The 23,107-nt window shown below is 43.9% G+C and overlaps 1 protein-coding gene across 1 annotated transcript in view; it reads left to right on the top strand.

Annotated features, from left to right (window-relative positions):
- Positions 1–22,897, top strand: part of RREB1 (ras responsive element binding protein 1) — a 191,007-nt gene extending 168,110 nt beyond the window's left edge. Inside the window, exons 12-14 of the mRNA XM_060244191.1 lie at positions 5,393–5,557; positions 12,362–13,111; positions 20,190–22,897. Coding sequence (XP_060100174.1) covers positions 5,393–5,557; positions 12,362–13,111; positions 20,190–20,710 — 1,436 coding nt within the window. The 3' untranslated portion in view covers positions 20,711–22,897. The remainder of the gene's footprint in view (positions 1–5,392; positions 5,558–12,361; positions 13,112–20,189) is intronic.
- Positions 22,898–23,107: the final 210 nt, after the last annotated feature.

Genomic DNA, 23,107 nt, shown 5'->3' with positions numbered 1-23,107 from the left:
AATGAGAATTTAATAGTATAAATGTACCTGCTTCGAACATATAAATGAGAATTTAATAGTATAAATGTACCTGCTTCGAACATCACCACCTCGGAGACAAGTTTTTAACATAACATTACCCAAGTGGGGAGTCACATTGGTCTGAAGCAACAGAACAAGCTTCGATTCCTGTGGCACCTTTTAAGACCAACCAAGTTTAATTCTGGGTATGAGCTTTCATGTGTGCAGGCACATGAAAACTTATACTAGGGGTGGCCAAACTTGGTTAACGTAAGAGCCACATAGACGTTCGAGAGCCGCAAGACATGACCGCAAGGGGGAGAACGTGGCGGAGAAAGGAAGAAAGGTGGAAAGGAAGGGAGAAGGGGAAGGGAGGGAAAAGTGAAAAGAAAACAACTTTAATTGTGTTCTCCAAGACCCCCATGTTGGCTGGTTTGGCTTGGAGAAGGAAATTAAAGAGACAAATGCTTCCTCCAAGCTGGCCAACAGTGCTTTGGTGGCTTCGAGAGCTGCACAATATGTGTGAAAAGCCTCATGTGGCTCCTGAGCCACAGTTTGGCCACCCCTGTCATACCCAGAATTAAACTTGGTTGGTCTTAAAGGTGCCACTGGACTCAAATTTGGTTCTATTACCCATGTATGTAAGTCTTGAAACTGAAGCAAGTTAGGTAATTTCTTTGAAGTTGTGTCATGCTGAAACGAAGACCTCTTTCAAACAGCCTTTGTAATCCATTTTAGCTGCTGGATGCGAACATTTTGTGTGTGTGTGTGTGTGTCATTTCAGACACAACCTTTTGGGCTCCTGGCTGCTAATGGATTTTTTTTTTAACCTTTTCAAACAAACTTGCATGTGTCCCATTTGCAAATTGTGCCTGAGCCTTTAAAAAACCCCTCCTTTGTTCCATTTTTAGGTCTTCTTTGCACTTCTGAATCGCTGTAGTGTGGTGTTTGAAATATCTGTAGCGCTTCTGAAAATACCACCTTTTCCCAGCCCTTTTTGAAGAATGTACTCTTTTGAATTTATTTTTGAACATTCCGACTTGTGCTATAGCATGCAACCAATATAGGAATTCAATGTTATATTGCCAGCAGGAAGTAGAAAACAATCTTGTTCAGTCATTTGTATGGTCCAAACAAATACAGACAAACAGCATCTATATTCTAATATATATACTGACAGCAAATGTATTAGACTAGGACAGGGATGGCCAAATTTGCTTAAATTAAAAGCTACATAGAATAAACGTCAGATGTTTGAGAGCTGGAAGGAAGGAGGGAGGGAGAGGGAAAGGAAAGCAATTTTAACTTTAAATGCATTCTCCAAGCCCCTCCCACTGGCTGGCTTGGCTTGGAGAAGGAATTTAAAGAGACAAATGCCTTCTCCAGTCTGGCTGATCGGGCATTGGGGGCTTCAAGGGCCACACAATATGTGTGAAAGAGCCATATGTGCCTCCCGAGCTGCAGTCTGACCACCCCCAGACAAGAATGTGGTTGACCTGGGTTCAGATCTGCACCCTGCCATGTAAGTTTGCTGGGTGCTCTTGGGCCAGTCACACACATTCAGCCTTTGGTTCTGACTTCCCCATTTTACCCTTAAAACAATGTTCCCTCTAAGCTGCGGAGTCTTGTGAGCAAAAACTCAGCTTTGTGAGCTACTGGCGTTAAAGTTGTGAGCTACTGACATTAAAGTTGTGAGCTACTGCATAAATTATTGTGCTCTGGGCTCATCCTTCCTGAGCTAAGAGAAAAATGTGTGAGGTGGAGGCTAACAATCTGTGAACTAGCTCACGCTAACGCAGCTTAGAGGGAACTCTGCTCAGAACCCTGTTTGCAGTTCTGAGCTCACTGGAGGTAGGAGTTAAAATATAAGTACACTTGATGCATTTAAATTTCTGGGGAAGTTATTTTTAATTACATTTATACCTTATTTCAGTGTAATGAACCGAGAGCTGATATTGGAAAAGTAAGTGTGAAATGTAGTTACCTTTTATTGTGTTTAAGGAAGTGTATCAAATCAGAGGAATTCCTGTAGATGGTTGAGTTCAATATGTTTGTAGTAGTTTGCTCCAACATTGTTGGAATTTTACCTGCTGTTCTGCTTCTCCCCTCTCCTTCTGTCTTCAGTGTAGTATGACTCTTGTTTGTACAGAGGGACGTTGCTAAGAGATAATAAAATCTGAACTAGGTATGCTAAGTGCACGTTGGTACAAGAGGGTGCAGAATTTCAAACTAGGCAGGCTTCTTTGTCAGACAAAATGGAAAGTTGACTAAGGCTTAAGTATTTGTGTTCTTTGGTGATGCTGAAGGAGATCTCTCTCTCCTCCTTTCTCATCTGAACTAATCACCTTCCATACAACCCAAATAATTTTTTTAAAAGGCTATGGAACCACTGGGCAAGCGCAAAGTTGCTTCACAATCTGTTAAAGTTTGGGAAGTGACCTGCATGTAACTAGGCAAAATTTTCATTCCAGCCAGCTAATAACTGATCGGCTTCTCTCTCTGTGCTTATTTCTGAAATAGCAAACTTTAAACAAAAAAAAAAAATCTGTGATGGGGAATGAAAGGAAAGTCCAGGCAGCGAAGAAAAAAAAACTCAGCAGACAGAACCACATGACTGCCACACTTAAGAGATTCAGGGCTGTTTAAACAACACATGATCCTCCCTAATTCAGATTCAGATGTTAATTAGTGCAGAAGCCAACTTATGGAGGAAGATTAATGTGGGGGAAATATCTAGAAAGCCTCCATTGTATTATGGGGAGGCAATAGCAGGGCACCCTAGGCTTCCTATAGCAACCACTTCCTTCTTGGCCTTTTAGCCATTTCTCATTCTTCCATCCTGTAGAGTCTTTTACAGATACTGTTAAGTTGTATTTATGTGTTTTTTTAATTGTTTGGCTTTCTGTTTTTTTTTCTGACTCTGTCTTTGCATCTTTAATCTTTTTGCCCTTGTCCCTTTTATTCCATTTATTCTGAAATAATTCCTGCAGGAATATCAAGCAGGGCTCCAAACCCTTTCTAGTCATTGTGAGTTTGGGTTAGATGAATTTTTCTTGGAGTAGGTGAGGTTCTCTTTTTTTTCTTATTTTGTTCTCTGCAGCATGAGGAAAACAAACTGGGATGATTCCTAGTCGGGTTATTTTTAGCGGAACAGGTTTTTTTCCCATCAGAACCTACATTTTTTGTGTAGAATCATGCTGCCATTCTGAATTGTAATAAATTTTGGGATGCCGGTAGACTGAAACGGCACCTGAACAAGTAACTGCTGTAAAGTCACTTGCTGCGTAGATCGGAAGAATCCTTCCGAATCGTTATTTATGCATTAATTTTTTCTGTGTATGTGTGGCCTTCCTTTTTTAAATTTTGAAGTATTTGTAAGCTTGCTTTTCTCCTAATATCTCAGGACCCATTAATGTAGAATAAGCATTACATTAAAATAAGCAGTATAAAAGTACTTATAGCCAGAAGAGCATTCCCTTCTTTGCCTGAAGTTGGACTGTCCCAGAAGTTCTACGCGCAGGCCCCCGAACAACTGGCTGTCATCTGCTTCCTTCTCCCTCTCTCTTGCTTTCTTCTGCATCACAGCTTGCTTTGCCAGGCTTGCTCAATTGCACAGGAGCTACAGAGCAAAGCCTCTGTTTTGTCCATTGGCTGAGACTCCTCCCTTGGGGAGGAATAGCGTGCTTTGCCAGGCTCTCTCAATCGCACAGCAGAGCTACTGATCCAAGCCTCTCTTCCTTCTATTGGCTGAGGCTCCTCCCCCTCCTGGTCCCATGAGGAAGGAAGGAAAGAGCCAGAGCTTCCTTTGCCCAATTTCCCGGATTGCACCGGAGAGATACAAAGAAAGCACCTTTAAGATCAATGAGTGCTAATGTTTTAAGCATGCTTTATTTTAAGTTTTTTGATAATTGTTGTGTTTGTCTGTATCCTTTATAAAGTTTATATCTCTGCCACCTGGCATTAGATTTTATGACACAGATGACCCGGCCTGACAAGGTCTTTTATGTCAGATCTGGACACTCCTGCTCTACAGAATGTTTTCCAGCTTTGCTGGGAATCCAGAAGCGATAAGAATCCCTTCTGACCTCTTCTGAGAGGCTGATCCCCAAGTATGGGGGTAGCTACTAAAAAGCTGAAACCTCAACTGCAGCAGAACATGATGTAGGCAAAGGAGGCCCCGACACCCCTCCTTGTTGGGAGGAGCAAAGCTCTCATGCAGAACATGCAGTGGTCTTTCTGTCACGGTTCTTGAGGTAGTTTTACAGGTCAAACGAGTTACCTATAACACAACAAAAGGCGATCCAGAAAGGCTGGATGGTGATGGAACATGCTGTTAAGTTACAGTGACCCCATGATCAGATGTTCAGAGATGGCTTGCCATTGCCTGCTTCTTGGATACCAGTTACTGAATAACTTGTATACAAGTGCAATTAAGTCAGACCAGGTGGAAAGGACAATGCAGGAAGACTGTTCTAGGAAGGGAAGAGCCATGTGACTTTGGGTCCCTACCAAGCAAAGGGAAGGAGGCCTCACTGTTGTACCTCATGTTCTATTCTTGTGAGATGGGATGTTGAATGAACCCAAGTAAATTTCAGCCACTGGTAGTCACTAGGTGCGATTTGTTAAGTTTAGACTCTGGACTTAGTGGTCTTAAGGCCCCGTGGCGCAGAATGGTAAAGCTGCAGTACTACGGTCTGCTCTCGACCTGAGTTCATTTCCGGATTCAGGTAGCCGGCTTAAGGTTGATTCAGCCTTCCATCCTTCCAAGGTTGGTAAAATGAATACCGAGCTTGCTGGGGGGAAAGTGTAGATGACTGGGGAAGGCAATGGCAAACCACCCCGTAAAAAAGTCTGCCGTAAAAACGTCATGATGCGACGTCACCCGAGAGTCGGAAACGACTGATGTTTGCACAGGGGACCTTTCCTTTAGTGGTCTTACGAAGTCTCTCATGAGGGGTTATAATACTGTTGAGTCACCTGAATATGCAGTTACCTTTATTTTCAACTGGTGGCATCGGATTGATATTCAGCTGCTTGGTAGAGTAGGCCAGGTTTGTTTTTTTCCCCTCAGTTGAGGTCATCTTAACTTACTCCACTTTTTAAATGGTACTTCTGCTTTGAACCTGAGTGGTTTAACTTGAATATCTTGTATCGGCAAATTCTCAGGCTAGTGTTTTTATGTTTAAAGTAACTTGGACTGTAGCTATAATCCCAAACACTCTTACTGTGAATTAAATCCCACTGAATACTGTAGGACTTTAGGTCCAAGTATTAAGCTGAAAATTAACCACAAGTTGTATAAAATAAGCACAGAGAAAAGCACGCTGGAGCTCCTCTGATGCCTTAGAAGATAGATAAACGTGTTTTGTTTTTTTCCCCCTGCTCCATTCAGGTCAGAAGCCCTTCCCCTGTCAAAAATGTGATGCCTTCTTTTCCACCAAATCTAACTGTGAACGCCACCTCTTACGCAAACACGGAATTGCCAGCTACTGTCTAAGAAGAAATGGGCTTATCCCCCAGTCTAAAGAAAGTGATGCTGGATCTCATGATAGCACAGGTAGCTCTTTTAGGTTGTTCCAGATTTTAAGATGAGTTGTATTCCTTTTGCTTGGGGTCCCCTAGATAAATAAATGAGACCTTTGTCCTTCAAGGAACATGAGGGGCAGATGCTAGGGGTTATGGAAGCATGACCGGTTTGTGACAAATGCGGGCTATGAAGCTGGAAGTATTCAAAGCTGCATGCTAGGAAGAGTGTATGGGCTGAACTGAACAGTGCCTGTGGTGTTCCCTGGATCGGTTTCTTCCTAATCATCTTTCTTCACATGCAGGTCTTTCAACATTCTCATTTTCCATATATATATTTCTCTGTTGTTTCAGTTTTTCTTTTCTGCATGTGTTTTGCTCTTTCTAGTGATTGAGTTGTTATTACGTTGCTGTATGTCCAGCATATCTCCCTGTAGATTTAAACCACAGGGTTTTTTGCCAGACATACATCAATGTAATAACAAATTGGCCACTAGAGGGAGCAAAACATTTGTGGAAAAGGAGGGGGTGGTGGAATGTGAAGCATTAAGAACACACAATCAATGAAAGAGAGAATGTGGAATAGCCCATAGTGCTCTGAGACTAGAAGTAACCCCTACCAGGAGAGAGACAGCTGCAAAGAAATATGTAGCTCAGCATACATCCCTTCTCCCCATGCTGGATTTAAATGGCCCACTCCTGGTGCAACCCACATTGTAAAATGGGGGCTAAATTACTATAATGTCTAGTTTGGTCTTGTGTTCAGAAAGAACAAATTAAACAGTTTTCTGTTGTTCCTGGTTTGGTAAAAAGGATAAGAATTCATAGATTTTTGTAGCTAGCAAAAGAGCCTTGATGGCATTTTGTCTAGGTCATTAATTAATCTAAATTTGTAGTTGCAATGCTGGTTTAAGTACATGCAATTTTATCTGGGAGACCTTTTTTTCCTTCAGACTTTGATGGTATTGTTGAAAAATCAGAACCAGAATGATGCTGAGTATGAATTTGTCCTCCTGAATGCAAAATTATCAAACACCTTTTTCTAAAAGAATGTAAAATTGCATATATCGTAGCAGAGTTTGGACTCTGAACAATATGTTCAGATGTTTGTTTTTGTTATGTCAGATTAGTTTCAGTTTTATGCCTTATCTTCATGATCCAGACCCTGGCATTTACAGTAATGTGCATAGCACATTCTGGTTAGATCTTCGCCCCCCCTCCCAAAGAATACTGCCCATATGAAGGAAAAGAGAGATTTCTGGTAATGTAGAGAACCTATGAATGACAACAAAAATTTCTTACTCCTGCAACTAACTAACTCGTTCATATAACACCATGTCATGAAGTTATTTAGATCCTGTGCAGATGTATTTTGGACTGGTCCGTTTAAAGCAGGGGTGTCAAACTCATTTGTTATGAGGGCCAGATCTGACATAAATGAGACCTTGTTGGGCCAGGCCATGTCAGGCTGGGCCATGTGTGTATCTATTTAAGATTAGGTAGCAGAGATATAAACTTTGAAAAGGACACAGACAAACACAAAGATTTTTTTTTTTAAAAAACTTGGTCTTAAAGGTGCTTTCTTGGTATTTCTCCCATGGGATCCAGGGAACTGGGCAAAGGAAGCTCTGGCTCTTTCCTTCCTTCCCCAGAGAACCAGGAAGCGGAGGAGCCTCAGCCAATAGAAGGCTTGGCTCAGTAGCTCTGCTGTGCAATTGAGAGAGACTGACAAAACAAGCTCTGCCTTCCCCCCTTCCTCCCCAAGGGAGGAGCCTCAACCAATGGAGAATATAGAGACTTTGCTCTGTAGCTCCTGTGCAATTGGGCAAGCCTTGCAAAACAAGCTGTTACGTGGAAGGAAGCAGGAGATAGAGGGGAAAAGGAAGCAGATGACAGTCAGTTGCTCGGGGCCTGATAGGAGCCCTCCAGGGGCCTGATTTGGCCCCTGGGCCACATGTTTTGACACCCATGGCTTAGAGGTTACTATTTCCTGAGTTTTAGTAAGAGAAATGTATTTTTCATGTTATTGTGTAGTCAAAGGAGAAGAACTTTGACCGATGGTTACAAAGTTTACAGCATCATTCAGCAGCTGTTCCCAGACTGTGTGTTTAGTGCACAGTGATATGCAGTGAAAAATATGCACCTGAGAAATCCTGGCGCGTCTTGAGGCGAGTTTGAATGATGCATGCTAGTACTGAAAGGATGTTGCAACCTCTGCTCATGCTTCCTTTTCTGGGTGGGGTAGAGTGCAATTGTGCATCACAATGAGATACCTGAGTTATATCTGGAGTGTGCAGATCTCTCTGCAAGGCATGAAGGAAGTATACCCCCAATAAAAGTCAGTGTTCTTCTTAGAAGCATGTACAATATCCAGATTCTTTCATTTGTTTGAACAGCTTAGTTATTGTTTCTTGGCATTAACCTACTGACTAGGCTATTTCTGGGCAGTGTTCCCTCTAAGCTGAGTTAGTGTGAGCGAGCTCACGGGTTTTTTAATCCTCCGGCTCACACATTTTTGTTTTAGCTCAGGAAAAATGGCCCCAGAACACACTAATTTATGCAGTAACTCGCAACTTTGAGCCAGTTTGGTGTAGTGGTTAAGTGTGTGGACTCTTGTCTGGAAGAACCGGGTTTGATTCCCCACTCCTCCACTTGCACCTGCTGGAACCGCCTTGGGTCAGCCATAGCTCTCGCAGGAGTTGTCCTTGAAAGGGAAGCTGCTGTGAGAACCTTCTCAGCCCCACCCACCTCACAGGGTGTCTGTTGTAGGGGGAGAAGATATAGGAGATTGTAAGCCACTCTGAGTCTCTGATTCAGAGAGAAGGGTGGGGTATAAATCTTCAGTCTTCCTCTTCTTCTTTAATGGCAGTAGCTCATAAAGTAGCATTTTTGCTCACAAAACTCCACATCTTAGAGGGAACTCTTACCACTGTGGAAGCCATCGCTAAAGAGCAGTACTGGAAAGATCAGAACCTAAAGGTTATAATGTTTTGGGATTCATTCTAGGGAAGTATATTTTGGGGTCCTTTTCATCCCAAGTGTTGTTCAGTTACTTTCAAATAGCTTCTGCCTTCAAGGGCAGCTTCTGGCTATTAACAGGCTAATGCAGCACCCATCTTATGGGTCCAGTTTGGGTCTTGATAAATTAAATGTTAATGTATGCTAGGGTTTCCAATTCCCAGGTGGGGGCTGAGGATCACCCGGTTTGGAGGCCCTCCCCCCACTTCAGGGTAATCAGAAAGGGAGGGGGGAGAATGTCTGCTAGGCACATTGTTATTTCCTATGGAGACTGATTTCCACAGGGTATAATGGAGAATTGATCCATGGGGCTCTGGGGGGGGGCGTTTTTTTTTTTTTTTTAGGTAGAGGCACAAAATTTTTGCAGCATAGCATCCAAACAGTGTCCGAGTTTCAAAAAGATTGGACCAGGGGGTCCAATTCTATGAGCCCCAAAAGAAGGTGCCCCTATCCTTCATTATTTCCAATGGAGGGAAGGCATTTAAAAGGAGTGTGGCCCCTTTAAATAATGGCCAGAACTTCCTTTAGAGTTCAGTCATGCTTGTCACAACCTTGCTCCTAACTCCAACCCCAAAGTCCCCAGATATTTCTTGGCAACCCTAATGTTTGCTTAAGGCCTGAGATACTAGAAAAAGCAAAATATCAACTGTTGATTTTCTTCACTAAAACATGCTGTTCTAATCTGGTATGAATTTGGAATTTTATGGTTTTAACTTAAATCTGCAAGTGTCTAATATATGTGGATTAAATACAATTAGGAATGGAAAGAGGGAAATTGAATAAGAAACATATATTATGAATTGACCCATTAGGGATAATTTAAGTTCTTTTAATCAACAGAAATATGAATCTTTCTTTAAAAAATTTTTTTAAACTTGCAGTCTTGCTAAAGTGTTCCACCTAGTGGAAGATGTTGGAGATTGGCAAAGAGATGTTGCTGTTCTGCAGAAAGACTTTAGAGGTGCACTTGAAAACCATTGGTTAAGTCCCAGTTTCTGGCACTTGTGGACATAGCACTTGAAAGGAAATGGAATATATGCTGCAGCAACATAAGGGGGGGAAGAATAACTGCTCTTTTTCTTTCTGGATACCCATTTGTTTACTGAAGTCTACTGGTGCTGGGGGATTTTCGTTTGTTTGCCTTATCTTGGCAAATGGCTCTTGCTTGCCCTTTTGATCTGGGTGATCTTTATTACCTTGAGTTTTTGCATCCTCCTTACTCTTGTTTACCATTTTTGGATTAAGAAACTGAAAGAATAAAAAGGAAACCTTTGGAGAACCTTGAACAGACCATTGTAACTGTGTGCCTGTGCTACATAACTGAATGTCATGCAAGTAAAACTCTATTGTTTCTGTCATGCAGAGGAAAGCATTTCAGGTAGCCCTGTTGTGAGTTTTTAAGTCTGGCTCAACCAAGTTAGAAGCTAAGATCTGGTCCTGCGTGCCAAGCAAAATGATCTGGTGTGCCAGTGTGGGCACACATGCCAAGGGTTAAACTTTGCTTCCTAGTCTGACTTTTACAAAATCTAGCAGTGTGTTCTGGGTGGGGTGGGGATCTGTAACAATCAAAGTTTACCAGATGATAGACTTGCAGGGAGAATAAATTGAATTTTCTCCTTGCATTTATGGAGTCTTAACCCTATCGGTAGCATGCCATTTTTCAGTAACTTATTTTTAGGGGCTAGAATCCCCTAAAGATGAAAAGTTCAAAAAAAAAGAAAGAAAGAAAAGAAAGAAAAAGGCTCTATTCTAGGATTTGTCCTACTGTTACTGGCTATGGGTAAAGTTGAGTCTTTTAGGAAGGGTTATTGGGGGCGGCATCACAGGTGCTGTGTTTGTATATTTACTTGCCTTAACCTGTGTGTCCTTTTGTGTGTCTTTGCTGTGATCAGTGCTGATGGAGAAGATTGATCAGAAGAACTGAGAAGCACAGCTGTTGTTCAAAATCCTAGCAAGATTATACTCTCCCAGAAAAGAGAGTTTCAGAGAGCAGCCATGCTGGTCTGAAGAACTAGGTTTGAGTTTAGTCGCACGTGAGACCCACAAGATTTTCAGGGTATAAGATAATACACCCCAAAATCTTGTTGGTCCATAAAGTGCTACTGGACTTGAAGCTAGCTGCCCTGGAGAAGCAAAATTTTAAGCATGTGATGTAAAAGTCTAGATTCTTAAAGACCAAAAGTTGTTTTCAATGGATCTTCCACTTTGTGTTTGTGACATGCTACATTTGAATGCTCTTTGTGTGCAAGAGGTTAAGTTAGAATAACCTTGCTGAAATGATTGGCTTGCTGCTGTTGGTTTACAAGTCAAGAAAGCCTTTCCGACTTTCTGTCATGTGGGTTTCTTAGGCTGAACACCAGTTTTTAGCTAGTCTAGCCCAGTGTGTTCTGTAGAACTGACATGCAAGGAATGCTGTGATAATTACTGTCTGTCAACCCTATATCCACACATATGTTTATACTTTGCTCTTTGAGTATTACTTAGGTTTTCTGTTTTGCCTGAAAGGCTCTATGTAACCGAAAGCACTGCACCTTCCTACATTGGCAGATGTGTGGCCGCAGTAAACATTGATCACTCTTTTTTAAAAAAAATTAAGTTACTCAAGTCTGCAGCATCTTACTTTGTGTTTGAAAATATCTTGTGCTTGATAATTGACTCATGCAGTTTTATACCCCGCCCTTCTCTCTGAATCAGAGACTCAGAGCGGCTTACAATCTCCCTTTATCTTCTTCCCCCACAACAGACACCCTGTGAGGTGGGTAGGGCTGAGAGAGCTTTCACAGAAGCTGCCCTTTCAAGGTCAACTCTTGCAAGAGATATGGCTAAGCCAAGGCTGTTCCAGCAGCTGAAAGTGGAGGAGTGGGGAATCAAACTCAGTCCTCCCAGATAAGAGTCCATGCACTTAACCGCTACACCAAACTGGCTCTCATTGGATCATGACCATCACTTGTCACTTATAAGAGAAGTTGAACCAGTTTGTCTTGCGTTCCATTTATAAGAGAAGTTGTATCAGTTTGTCTCTCCCATGTTTTCTGCATTCACGCATACCCCCATTGGCTGTCTAAAGCGGGGGTGTTGAACTCATTTGTTATGAGGGCCGGATGTGATATAAATGAGACCTTGTTGGGCTGGGCCACGTGTGTTATAAAATATAACGCCAGGTAGAAGAGAGATAAACTATATAAAGGACACAGACAAACACAAAGATTTTTTAAAAACTTAAAATAAAACACGATTAAAACATTTGCGCTTGTTGGTCTTAAAGGTGTTTTCTTTGTATCTCTCCCATGGGATCCAGGGAATTGGGTAAAGAAAGCTCTGACTCGTTCCTTCCTTCCCCAGGGGACCAGGAGAGGAGGAACCTCAGCCAAAAGAAGGAAGAGAGGCTTGGCTCAGTAGCTCTGCTGTGCAACTGAGAGAGTCTGCCAAAGCAAGCTCTCCCTCCCCCCCTTCCTCCCCAAGGGAGGAGCCTCAGCCAATGGAGAAAATAGAGGCTTTGCTCTGTAGCTTCTGTGCGATTGAACGAGCCTGACAAAGCAAGCTGTGATACTGAAGGAAGCAAGGGAGAGGGAGAAGGAAGCTAATGACGGGCAGTTGCTCGGGGGGCCTGATAGGAACTTTCTGGGGGCCTAATTCGGCCCCTGGGCCACATGTTTGAAACCCCTGGTCTAAAGTTATCCTCTGCTCTATTTGTACTGGATCTTGAACCTAAAGAAATACATACAAGAAGTGTTGAAATGATTAGAAGTGAAGTTTTCTGATGACGTAGCAGGGCATTCTTGCTGACTGAGGGTTTTCCGTGTTTTGTTCTTTTTTGCAGACAGTCAGTCAGACCTGGAGAACACAAGTGCAGGAAGCGAAGCACTGGATTTGACCTCTGGTGAAAGAGACCCCCCAGAGGAGGCCACTGGGCTTCTCCAACCGGAAGGCAGTCCCAAAGAGGAGGACAAGTTCAACTCATCCCAAGGAGAGGAAGATGCACAGATGAAAATAAGCGAGGATGAAGAAGGGCTGGAAGAAGACTCCGCCAGCAACAGGAGCCTGGACCTCAATTTTGCCAGCAAGCTGATGGACTTCAAGCTGGCAGAGAGTGACCAGAGCACAGGAAGTGGTGTTCAGACTGAAAACAGACACACCTGCAACATTTGTGGGAAATCCTTCAAATTTGCTGGCACACTCACCCGGCACAAAAAGGCCCATGCACAGGAAGACAAGAAAGATGAAAAGAGCAGTGAGGACGAAAGCAGAAGTGTTCAGGATGGAGCCCAAGCATATGCTGCAGAGGTCCTTTCTCCTGAACAAGACGAACCCTCGAGTGACACGAAGGTAGCTGAGTCTCCCACAGATGGTGAGGCCACAGGGAAAGAGAACGAAGAAAGCGAAAGCATTTCAGAGGAAGAAAGCATGGAGAGGAAGTCTTCCGAAAAGAGTGACGATGACAGAAAGCCAAAAGCTAATGGTGCAGCGAAGAACGAATCCAAGGCTGACAAAAGGAAGAAGGTCTGTACGATTTGCAACAAAAGATTTTGGTCTCTACAAGACTTGACGAGGCACACAAGGTCCCATACGGGTAAGAAGCTGCTAAGTCTTACTTGTTGCAATGTGATGCTGGAGGTGAAATTGGACAGAGAGGGAAAGAAATCTTGTATCTTCCTTTATATGATACTTATGGTATAGACATGCTTTCAGGTTTCAGATGAAATCGTTACAGCAATGCAGGATGGGTTGAGAAGGGAAGGCAGCAAGTTTGTTAAACAAAGCAAATTACTGGAGTGCCTTTTTTATTTGCAGTCTTTTCCCCCCACTTCACATACAGCAAACCATTGTTATGTTTACTTGGAGTCCAAAAGGATACACCTGCAGACTGCTTCTTAGCCTGTGGCATCTGTTTATTAAGAAGCAATGCCTTGCTAAGCTTTCTGCACACTGGGTATGCAAAGAACACAGCTGGTGCCAGTAGCCCTTGGAATACTCACCTTCTCCTGAAAAGCGTTGCTCTATAACAGTATAGCGTTCAGTGATTTGTTTCAAAATTATTTTTTTTTCTTTTGAACCGCTGCATAATCCCACCTGTTGTCTGCAGAAGTGGGATGGGGAGTTGCATGAGAACAGCTAAGGAGGTGAATTATTGGGGGGGAGCCCTTGATGTGGCCTAAAAGAATGAAATGCTCATCTATCTGGGCATGTTGCACTTGCACAGATGCCGTCAGTCATGGTTACAGGCAGTGCCTGGTAAACAGCTGTAGGGATGTGGGGGCTATGGTGCTGGCTTCAGCACCCACAATGTCACTTCTGGTTTTAAAACAAAAATCAGACACAGGTAGTTCTAGGAGTCTCCAGAAACTATGACGAAACCTAGAGCAACCCCTCGTGAAAAAAAACAAGAAGTGACATAGTGCTGCATGTGTCCTTACTTGGTTTTCCCCCTTGCAATGGGAACAGAGGTGGGGAACAGGGCTGTAGCCAGGATTTCATGTTTGGTGGGGCTCACAGTAGGTTTTGTTGTTGGAGGGGGCTGAGGGAGGGCCACCCAGTTTGGCAGCTCAGGGCTCTTGGAAATCTAAGCTGCCTTGAGTTCCACAAGCTAACCTCCCTTCTCCTGGGCAGTCACAGCAGCTCTGGTCCCCTCACCTCTTTCTTATGTGCCCCTCTCTCAGAGAGGCAGAGAGCTCTTGACCCTTCCCCCCCTTTGCTCTGCACACTGTGTTAGGGAAGGGGAGAGAAAAAAGCGAAAATACCTGCAGCAATGGTACTACTTGTTCAGAGTGGCAGTGAGCAAAGGAGACAGATTGGGGAGCCTCTAGTGGAGGGGCCATATAGTTGGGAGGTTTTTTTGAAAGGATAGGCCTGGCCTGGTGGGGAATGCCTTGTGCCCATTGGGTGAGCAGGACCCCTGGTTGCAGGCCAATTGCATCGACTGTCACCCGAAGGCTTCTTTTGAGATGCTACTCAGACCCACCTAAGAAGTTGTCTCTTTGAGTGTTCGCTCTCATTTGTTTCTGTTTGGGGGAGACTAGAGATTTCCATAAAATTTTGATGCTATGGAGAGAAATCTCTCTCCCCCCCCCCCTTTCATATTTGCGGCAGGGAAACTGATGTTTTGTGGAAAACTGAAATAAATGCAGTACTTATTTCTCCCATGCGATTGAGGGAACTGGGCAAAGGACGCTCCTCCCTCCCTCAGGGGAAGAGGATGGGGAGGAGCCTCAGCCAATAGAAGGAAGAGAGGCTTGGCTCAGTAGCTCTACTGTTCAATTGAGAGAGCCTGGCAAAGCAAGCAGAAGAAAGGAAGAGAGGGAGAGAAAGAAGCAGACAGAACCCTCTGGAGGCTGAATATGGATCACGGTCCACACATTTGACACCCCTGCTCTATGGGTATAATGAAGTTCCCATAGGGTATAATGAAGAATTGATCAGGGGCTGTTTTTTGAAGTAGAGGCATCGAATTTGCAGCATAGCTCTCACACAAGCACACATACACCAAGTTTCAAAAAAATTGGACCCCTTGGTCTATGGGCCGCAGAAGAAGGTGCCCTCATCCCACATTGTTTCCAATAGTGGGAAATGGTGCTTAAAGGGATGCAGTCCCTTTAAATGTCTTCCCCATGCTGCAGTGTGACTCCGCACCATGATGAGTGAACTCCCAAGGCATTTAAATAGATCGAGAGCCCTTTAAATGCCCTGTAACCGCTCAAAAAATCTTGAATATTATTGCATTTTTCAGGCAGCTGTTTTCAGATAGTCAAATCACCAGCTTCCTCAGTGATCGGCTGAGAAAATACCCGATAAATGCCAATAACAAGTATTTTTCGACTTAATACTGAGCACACATACTAGAATTTTATCACTTCCAAAAACATATAACCAGGAAAGTCTTTACTTGCACCTTATTCAAAGATCAGCTCTTGGATTCCCTTCAGCCTTCAGATCTGGGCTCCATTTTTAGCTGCAACATGAAACTCATTTTTAATGTTTTTCCTCCAAATTTCTGTCTTTTTTCTCTTTGCCTTCTTCTTGTCCTCTTTTGTCCCCCCCCCCCCTTTTTTAAGTGCCTTACCCTGAGCACACTTAGAAGAAAATAGAGCTCCATTCATTTTATCATTGCCTAAAGGACTTTGCTGTTCAATTGGAGGCTGGACAGGAAATGCAGATTCATGAACTGTGTGTTTCTGGAGCAGTACTGTGCCAATTGGAAAATAATTTTTACAGTTTTTAGTGGAAGGAGCTTATAGGGGCTGCGGAGTAAAATGCTAGGTCATTGCTTTTGGTTGAATTGAATAATTCAAGCTGAATGGTTGAAGCTGAACCCATTAAAGATGGAGGTCCTGTAGCTGGGGGGGATTGGGGCTGGAGCTCAGACTACTGACCCTTGATGGGGAACCTTTAACAACGACACCATCCGCCAAGAGCCCGGGTGTGACATTGGATACCTCCCTTTCTATGGAGGTCCAGGTCATGCATATTGCCAAGGTGGTGTTTTTCCATCTGCACCAAGCCCAGCAATTGGCTCCCCTCCTGTCCCATTCAGACCTTGCCACAGTGATCCATGCAGTGGTCACCTCTAGATTAGACTACTGTAACTCGCTCTACACTGGCCCACCCTTGAGACTGACCTGGAAACTCCAACAGGTCCAGAATGCAGTGGTGTGAGTCCTGGCGGGAGAGCCATGGGCAGCAAATATACATCCAGTGCTGCAGCAACTACACCTTTAATGCCTTGAGTGGTCTGGGGCCAGGAACGGCCTTCTGCTGGCTGCCACCACTCTGGTAAGGGTCTGTATGGGAAGGCCCAGAGCACCCACCTAACCCCTGTGTCTTCCTTATTAGCAAGTACCTTTTAGCTGTGACTGAAAAGATGTGAGAACCCAGGCAGTTTTACAATAACAACAGGTTTAAGTGTTCAAAAACAGTAAGTGGGTCGTAAAACTTTTAATGCACAGTGAACATAGAAAATAGTAAAGGTTGCTATAAAGAAATAAAAACCCTGACATGTCTAACTTAGACATTCCCTTTCTATACTTTGGAATGGACTCACCCCTCCTTGGTGAGGGAATCCTCTGGCTGTCTTCTCTCCAGACTGCAGCCTCTTCAGCGAGACCAACCTAGCCTGTAGCTTGGCCTTTTTATGCTTTCCTCCCAGGTCCCACCCTGCTGGGCAAGTTTCCCCTCCAAAACTTCTTCCACCCAATCAGGGATCCTGGGAGATGTAGGCCCTGTAGCCACTCCTACACAGCCTTCCCTGGAGCCTTCAAGCCTCACTAGGCCTAGGATAATGATATGAGGTGGTACAATTGGTTGGACATAGTTAATGCTTCAAGATATTGAAATGACCTATTCATAACCATTAGCTTTGTGGTGACTGTGTTACAAGAGATTTGGGACTTTTCAGTGTAGAAAAAAATACAGCTGAAGAGGAGACATCAGAGGTGTATAAAATTATACACTAGGTACAGAATGTGGATAAAGAGCTTCTTCTCCTATAATACTAAAACTCAGGGGTCACTCAATGAAGTTGATGGCAACAAATTCAGGGCAGACAAGAGGAAATAATTAAAACTGTAGAATTCAGTGCTGGTAAGTGTAGTAATGGCCACAAGCACGTGGTTTTAAAACGGTATTTGATAACTACTAGCCATGGAGACTTGAAAAACCCCGTGGCGCAGAGTGCTAAAGCTGCAGTACTGCAGTCCTAAGGTCTGCTCACAACCTGAGTTCGATCCCGGTGGAAGCTGGGTTCAGGTAGCCGGCTCGAGGTTGACTCAGCCTTCCATCCTTCCGAGGTTGGTAAAATGAGTACCCAGCTGGGGGGAAAAGTGTAGATGACTGGGGAAGGCAATGGCAAACTACCCTGTAAAACAGTCTGCCATGAAAACGTTGTGAAAGCAACGTCACCCCAGAGTCGGAAAAGACTGGTGCTTGCACAGGGGACTACCTTCTTTCTTTTTTTTAAGCCATGGGGACTAAAGGAACGCTACGATCACACACACTAAATAATGCACTTTCAATGCACTTTCCAACTGGATTTTACTGTATGAACTGCAAAAATCCGATTGGAAAGTGCATTTTTAGTGATTGCATCTGAAGTCTCTGAATACCAGCGTTAGGAGGCAGCATCAGGGGGGAAGGCCTCTGTGCTTTGTTTGTTGTACCTCTAGGGGAACTGGTTGGCCACTCTGTGCAATAGGCTTTTGGGCCAGGTGGGCCGTTGGTCTGATCATGCAAGGATCTTACGTTCATGCATAAAGACTGTTGTTGCATGGGACTAGTGCGCTATTGGTGGGAAGGGGCAAAACAAACAGGGAAACAGACCGACATTTGAATAGTGTTAACAGCTGTTAATAATGGAGAGGGGATGGGAGTGTGCCGTGCATGCGAATAGGGTGTGTATCTGAGACACAACCAGAAGACATAAGGAATGTACTAAAGAACTACACATCACAGAAATGTACACAGCTCTTCACTGGTGTATTAGCCCATTGCGAGTATGGATTCCTTTCCAAGCATTTTGCGTTATTGGTAAATGTATAATAATGGAACCATAAGATGTCTTAATAACAACGAGGACGTAATATTTAGCCAGAACTAAGATCTTTAGAGCTGAGTCCATTTCATAGAAAAGGTTTTATAAAGGAGCTTAGCTGGAATGGAAATGCTATGGAGTGCCAGTTAGATCTGACAACAGGACTACAAGTGTGTTAGAACAGGGGTCCCCAAATACCGGTCTGTGGCCTGCTAGCAACCGGGCTGCGGAATGAGGCAAAGGCAGCGTGGCCTCACTCCAAGGCAGGGAGGCAGCCTTGGAGTGAGGCAGAGCAGTCCTGCCACCCCTTTTGCCTGCTCAGGTCCTGGGCAGGTGAAAAGGGCAGAGGGGATGCAACCTTAGTTTACCCTTCATTTATAGACCCCCACCAATCAGCTGATGGGCGGGGGTCTTTAAATGGGAAGGGAAGGCAGATTGGCCTTCTGCTGCCTGACCTCCTAGCAGGGAGGTGGCAGAAAAAGCCCCAGTCTCCCCACCCCCATAGAGACCTCCATGGGGGGCAATAATGGGCTATGGGGGGACAGCCTAGGGCAGCAAAAACTCCAGCAATGCCCCCCCTCCCTCTGGTCCATGGAAAAAGTGTTTTCCACAGAACTGGTCCCTGGTGCCAAAAAGGTTGGGAGCCACTGTGTTAGAATGCAGGTCTTATAGAAGATGTAAGGGGAGAGGTGATTTAGGGGGAGGTGTTTGTGAGTTCCCTGCATTGTGCAGAGGGTTGGACTAGATGACCCTAAAGGTCCCTTCCAACTTTGTGATTCATGTGGAGAAGCCTTTCGCCTCCGATAAACCCCCTCCCAGTTCTCACCCGGTGGAACTTAACTTCTGTCTTGGGGACCAGACAGGGGAGAAGCAATGGAGGAGGAGGGAAGCAGGAAAAGAATGGGAGAGGAAAGAGTTCAGTGACTCCTACCCTTTGCATAAAACTTCTCCTTACCTCCTATCTGTCTTTATATTAAATGGTGACTCATGTTCTAACCATAGTTTTGATATTGCAATCTCTAGTTACTACCCTAGAGGACTTTTTGATATTATGCACCCAAACCAGTTTTTCTTGACCAAGTTGCTGAGGGGGAAGGGGATGTTTTTTCTCGGCCACTGGCTTTTGGCCATCACCTGAATCCCAATATGCATATTCTGAGGTAACAAGCCACCATCAGATATCTGGAAGTTTATTTACAGATGACCCTAGGCAAGGCCTTGTTTGTAGAAAAAGCCCAGCAGGAACTCATTAACATATTAGGCCACACCTCATGACATCACCATTGTTTCACATAGAGCTATTTTGTAGAAAAGGCCCAGCAGGGACTCATTTGCATATTAGGCCACACACCCCTGATGCCAAGCCAGCCGGAACTGTGTTCCTGTGCATTCCTGCTCAGAAAAAGCCCTGACCCTAGGAACAGTCTAACATGGGCGGCTTTTTCTTAGATTGGCAAATACGTCCTTCCCCAGAAGCATAAACTATTGAATGCAAATGATCTGTTGGAAACATGACTTCCTGTTGCAAATTAAATGCTATAGTGAGAAACATCATCTTGGCAGTGCAGCATCTTCTGTAAAGGTAAAAGTAGTCCCCTGTGCAAGTACCAGTTGTTTCCAACTCTGGGGTGATGTCGCATCACAACGTTTTCACGGCAGACTTTTTGCGAGGTGGTTTATCATTGCCTTCCCCAGTCATCTACACTTTCCTCCCAGCAAGCTGAGTACTCATTTTACCGACCTCGGAAGGCTGAGTCAACCTGGAGCTGGCTACCTGAACCCAGCTTCCTCCGGGATTGAACTCGGGTCATGAGCAGAGCTTAGGACTGCAGTGCTGAAGCTTTACTACTCTGCGCCACGGGGCTCTTAGCATCTTCTGCAGTAGTAGACAAAATGTGATGGTGCAGCATTTGTAATGCATTGTCATTGTGGAGACACTTAAAATGCAAAAAATGGTTTTTTTAACTATCTTGTGAAAAACCCCTTAAGAATGATGCACTTGCGGCATTTTAATTTCTCCTGTGTTCTGTCACTTCCCATTTGTTATGCAGCTGATCTGCAAATTTCAAGTGACATCGTAAAATGAGGAGACGGGAAACCTTTTAACAGCTCTTTATCTTTGTCTTAGGGGAACGACCGTACCAATGTCAAACCTGCGAACGGACCTTCACTCTGAAGCACAGCTTGGTTCGCCATCAGCGTATACATCAGAAGGCAAAGAACGCTCGGCATCATGGGAAGGAGAGTGACCGAGAGGACACCCGCTCCAGGGGTGAGGAGGACAGCGAAAACGAATCTCTCCATAGCAGCACCAACCCCATCTCTGAAAACGAGTGTGACTTGCTTGTGGGTCTTGGTAGCCATTCACCCCTCACTAGAAGCCGGAAAGAGAGCCTCGCTAGTGCTGCAAAGGATTTAATTTGCAAGGCCGAAAGGCCTAATGTCAGAACAACTGGACCTGGCTTTGCAGAATCTAGCAAGAATGCACAGAAGCCAGCAGCAAAAGATCAGGAGTCTCGAGGGAAAGTTGGCCACCAGAGCTCATCCGGATGCATACAGGATTTACTGGAGACACACAACAAGAAACCTCCCATGAGTCACATTCTTGCCTCTGCAGAGAGCGCTCCTCAGCTCTTGGGAGTTGAGTGACAGCTACGGCATTAACCACACCCCAGCAAACTGATCCAGCACACAGACGGGAAATTGATGGAGCAAGGGTTCTCTCCCTCCCCGCCCCCCCCCCAAAAAAATCCCTCAATGCCGAGTCAATGTAGTTGTGATGCAGAGTGTTGGGGGTGGGGGAGGATGGCCGCTTGGATTCAGTGCCATACACCTTTCAGTATAAATAATGCAAAAGACTACAGTTCTATACTGATATGAGTGCCTTACTACTTTATTAGGTCTTTTGGTATCATAGATTTTTTTAAAAAAAAAAAAGCAAAAAAGATGATTTTTTAAAAAATATTTTAATGAAACTATTTGGAGAGGATCTTTTTTTTTCATTTAAGCATTAATGTTACCTTTTTTTTGTATTGAGGTGTGTGAGCTTGTTCTTGTATATCTGTGATAGCCGCTGTGTGTGTTCTCTGAGCTGGAAACAAGGGGGTCAGAGGGGCAAGGAAGCCTCTGAAAACTGCAGCCAATAACTGGAATAAATGTTTAAGAATTCCCCAATAGAGGAACCTAGGGATAATGGTGTTGATTTGTTTTTTTTCTTCTTTTCTTTGTTAGATTTTTTTATATATTTGCCACATGGGGGTGAGTTAATCCAGCTCTGAGTATTAATATGTTGATTAAGGTTTTCAAAGTTGGTCCAAGCCAAAAAAAACCAGGAAAAAACAAAATCTGCAACCACACATTTGCTTCCCACTCCCCTCACATTAGCAACGATAATGTTCTAGCTACTGTCATGTTGTAAAATGGCTCTTTCTGGCTATTGTGGACTTTGAACATACAGAAAGAGTTGCATAGTGACTTAAAAAAAAACCTATGGAAATTATGCACCGTTATATATGTTTGATTTGTGCTTCAATATATTATTATTATTATTTTTAATATTTTATAAATGTTGTCAGTTTGCTAATCTCTGCGTTCAGCAGAAACCAATGGGCAATATTTGTCCACGGAGATCTATGACGCAGCTTGAATTGCCTGCTTAAATGTTTCTGGCCTGATCTCTCTCACTGACTCCCCCTCATGGCTTTGCAGCTCTTCTACTGTATTTCAATGGAACCCCTCTTCCTCTGGCTGGAGATTCAAGTGGAGGTCGATTAATCAGTGATCAACAGCAGTGGAATTCTAGCAGGAGCTCCTTTGCATATGAGGCCACGCACCCCTGATGTAGCCAATCCTCCAGGAGCTTACAAGGCTCTTTTTTGTAAGCTCTTGGAGGATTGGCTACATCAGGGGTGTGTGGCCTCATATGCAAAGGAGCTCCTGCTAGAACTCCACCCCTGCTGATAAGAAACCGGTTACGGAAAGCCTGAGTGGTTGAAGTTCAATGTGAGTGAGTAGAAAGGGGGAAGGATGAAGTGAAAGGCTGGGTGGAGTCTCAGGGGAAGAAGGCTCTTCAAATGCACATGGGAGGCACTGCAAATACATTGAAGTGTTGATACTTGTTTGAAACGGCAATAGTTGCATTCTTTTTTTTTTTTAACATTTATGAGCAAGATGATTCAGTCTTCCAACTGAAAGATGGAAAAGAAAAAAATAAATTTGAAAGCCTTAACGCGATCTTGCTACCATAATGTGCTTTAAAGCAAGCAAAGAAATACTACTGGCAATAAAACTACAGGTAACTATTAGACATGTCAGGCTGACAGAATAAACTTCCTTCTCAAGATTTCTAGGGTTAATGCTTAGATTCTGGTGGGGTTTTTCTCTCCCTAAATTTGCAGTGATGCTGAGAGTTGGGATTGGAATGCGTATCTTGTTGCTGGCAACAGGAGACGCTGTTAACTGCTGATAATTCGGGTGACGATCCATAGGTCAGTTAAGCTGGTGTGCTGGGATTGTTATGCAAAGTCCATTAATTTTGAAAAAAAACCCATGGATTTCAGTGGAAACTCAGTGTTTAAGATGGCTGCTTTGTTAAATGCCTGTATCACTACTTAAGATGCAAGTACAAAACGGGGTAAAGAAACAGGAAAGGTATTAATTTTGAGGTAGTAACTTCGATCTTCTTGCAAAGGTGAGGGACTAGTGGGAGTCTTGTGAACACGTTTCATGAGCCCTCCCATGGCTTCTGCTTGTTTATCTGATTCTGTGCTTTCATCTGTAAGATGCAGGAACAGGAAGATGACACTGGAACCCTGGCCAGTGGCCATAATATGTCCACAGTGACTCCCTGTTTTCTTCTATGAGGAAGGGAGCTTTTGGAGGGTGCGGTAGTTCTGTGATCATAACCACAGTCTGCTGTAAGGTTTAAGTGAGTTTCCATCCCAGTATTCTGGTCCAGACTGAGTTGTGGATCTGGCATGGACATCCTTCTGAAGTAACTATAGCTTTTAGAGTGCTCAACGCGTATATCGTGTCCCTCAGTTTTGA

The sequence above is a fragment of the Heteronotia binoei genome, chromosome 7 (assembly GCF_032191835.1).
Source record: "Heteronotia binoei isolate CCM8104 ecotype False Entrance Well chromosome 7, APGP_CSIRO_Hbin_v1, whole genome shotgun sequence".
Classification (NCBI taxonomy): Eukaryota; Metazoa; Chordata; class Lepidosauria; order Squamata; family Gekkonidae; genus Heteronotia; species Heteronotia binoei.
Note: the sequence above shows the minus strand (reverse complement) of the source record. Positions and strands in the feature narration are given on the sequence as shown.